This window comes from Amphimedon queenslandica, unplaced genomic scaffold, assembly GCF_000090795.2.
Source record: "Amphimedon queenslandica unplaced genomic scaffold, v1.1 AMPQUscaffold_12953, whole genome shotgun sequence".
Lineage (NCBI taxonomy): Eukaryota > Metazoa > Porifera > Demospongiae > Haplosclerida > Niphatidae > Amphimedon > Amphimedon queenslandica.
Window position 1 is genome coordinate 11,064 of NW_003546811.1, and position 2,325 is coordinate 13,388.

At 34.8% G+C, this 2,325-nt stretch overlaps 1 protein-coding gene across 1 annotated transcript in view; it reads left to right on the forward strand.

Moving 5' to 3' along the window:
- Positions 1 to 529: 529 nt before the first annotated feature.
- The window catches only part of LOC100636469 (putative metabolite transport protein YwtG), a 17,872-nt gene continuing 16,076 nt past the window's right edge, over positions 530 to 2,325 (forward strand). The window contains exons 1-4 of the mRNA XM_020002248.1: positions 530 to 600; positions 682 to 787; positions 1,054 to 1,178; positions 1,517 to 1,696. Coding sequence (XP_019857807.1) covers positions 578 to 600; positions 682 to 787; positions 1,054 to 1,178; positions 1,517 to 1,696 — 434 coding nt within the window. The 5' untranslated portion in view covers positions 530 to 577. The remainder of the gene's footprint in view (positions 601 to 681; positions 788 to 1,053; positions 1,179 to 1,516; positions 1,697 to 2,325) is intronic.

The following is a 2,325-nucleotide window of genomic DNA, read 5'->3' on the forward strand; positions in this document are numbered from 1 at the left end:
ATTTTAAAGCACACGTGTTTATGTATGATACAGATAATTTTACAGAATTAACTTTCGCAGGTACGGAAAATCCGCGAAAACAGTGAAAATTGTACCCTCGAAATTAAGCGGCTATACGGTATACAGTGCTAACCTTACCCTCCCTCCCTCCCTCCTCTCTCTCTCTCCCTCTCAGTCTATGTAAAAAAATAGTATTTTCTTTTTAACTGTACAACAAGCATCCATTATAAGTCAGAACAGCCAGCCCAGTTATGTAAACTATAATACTATAATTGTCTTTGGATGATAACAGGAAGCAACTTTCTATGAATTATAAAAATCACCTGCTGCATTGTATAAACTGCTGACTTTGTCAAAGAGCTCTATTAATCCTTATAATCACTAACAATTGCTGATTAGATAGTAATATCAAATAATATGATAGTCATGTTCTCTGATCCAGTCCACAATGCAATCATTACTGTTGTATAGCATGTACATGTACACGTAGCATGTACTTGTGCATGTATGTCTCTTTTATTATTCTATCCTCTCCCTCCCTTTTACTCTTTCCTCCAGGATGGTATTGGTTGGTTGAATGGTTACTGGGATTGGTGTAGGGTAAGTCCTCACATTACATGTGTACATGTACATGTAATATTAATGTATTTAAAAACCTTTTCTCCTTATATGTACATGTAGTATATTGAGTATGATTGTTCCTGTATATAATGCTGAGCTGGCACCAAAGACTTTAAGAGGGCGGCTAGTCTCACTGAACCAGCTCTTCATCACAGCCGGCATAATGGTAATAATAATAAATTAATAATCAAGAGTACATATAATAATGATAATGATACCTACAGTATTCTCTTGTTAATAATAGTTAGATTTAGATTAGTGATGAGTTAATGACATACTCTATTGCCAAACATACTTTCCTAGTTGTAACACTTTTACTATTCTTAACTTTATTAATGGTTCTTGTATATTATTAGTCCTTATTCTGTTTCTGTTAACTTATCCCCACCTCTCTCTCTCTCTCTCCCTCTCTCTCTCCCTCCCTCCCTCTAGGTCAGTTTTTGTGTCAGTGTTGCTGTTCATACAGTTGATTTTAGTTGGCGGATAGCACTGGGTCTCCAGTGTGTGTTAGCTGTTGCACTTATCATTCGAATGGTATTTTTACCAGAGACACCCAGGTACAATGATAAATAATAATAACAACAACAACAACAATAATAATAATAATAATAATAACCAGCCCCCTGGCCATGCTATCATGAAAAGCTACATGAGAAAGCAAAACATTATTGTAGATGTCATGTGTAAATACAGTAGATCTAATGATTAATAAATGGAATGTGTAACTTTAATAATGTACATAGATGTACATACATGTGCAGCAGTTTGATTCTACTTGTATGCTTCACAAAATTTACTTTAAAAAAGTTTTATATGATTGTTTGATTGATTTGTACAACATAGAAGCTGACAAATGCCCATTTATATATTCCAATGCATCATTCCCTCACTGCAGGTGGCTAGTGAAGAAAGGGAAGAGCAAGAAAGCAGATAAGACCCTCCACAGGTTACGTAAGGACTACACTGAGAAAGAGATAAAGGAAGAACTGAACGACATTGAGTTTACTGTACAGAACTCAAACAATTCTTTAAGGGACGTATTTAGTGACATATTTAGATGGAGGATACTGGAAAGGTATGGTAGATTACACAACCAAAAGTAATCATGCCTGAATCAGCAATATTGCCCAAAATGAACGAATCAAGTCTGATATCAGTACTGGTACTGTCCTGACAAGTTTCATTGCTGATCATGCCTGATGCTCCTGCCTGAACCAGTGCAAGACCTTTTCATGATTGTGTCGCAACCGATTTCATGACTGTATCGTGACTGATTGCCCATAATACATGATCCAGTACTGATTTCACGACTGATTCAGGCTAGTATCATCCTGATTCAGACTCCAAACTTTTGGTTGTGTAGATTATAATAGGTTGTGAATAATAACATTATTAATATTAAATTCATTATGTGTGTGACTAGTAAATGTTATTGACAAATCTGTCAGTTATTTATAATCCATTCACACTAGTGTTTTAATTTATTAATAGAATACTGTTGGGAGTTATACTGCAAATGTTTCAGCAATTTACTGGAATGAATGTCATCATGTAAGTGAGAGTATAATTTTAGAGAGAAAGAGAAATTTATATTTATTCTATCAAAAGAGAGGATCTAAAGAAAGACATGATTCATGTATTCTTACTCCTCCTTCTTTATTCAGGTATTACTCAACCTCAATATTCTGCAGTATAGACGTATCC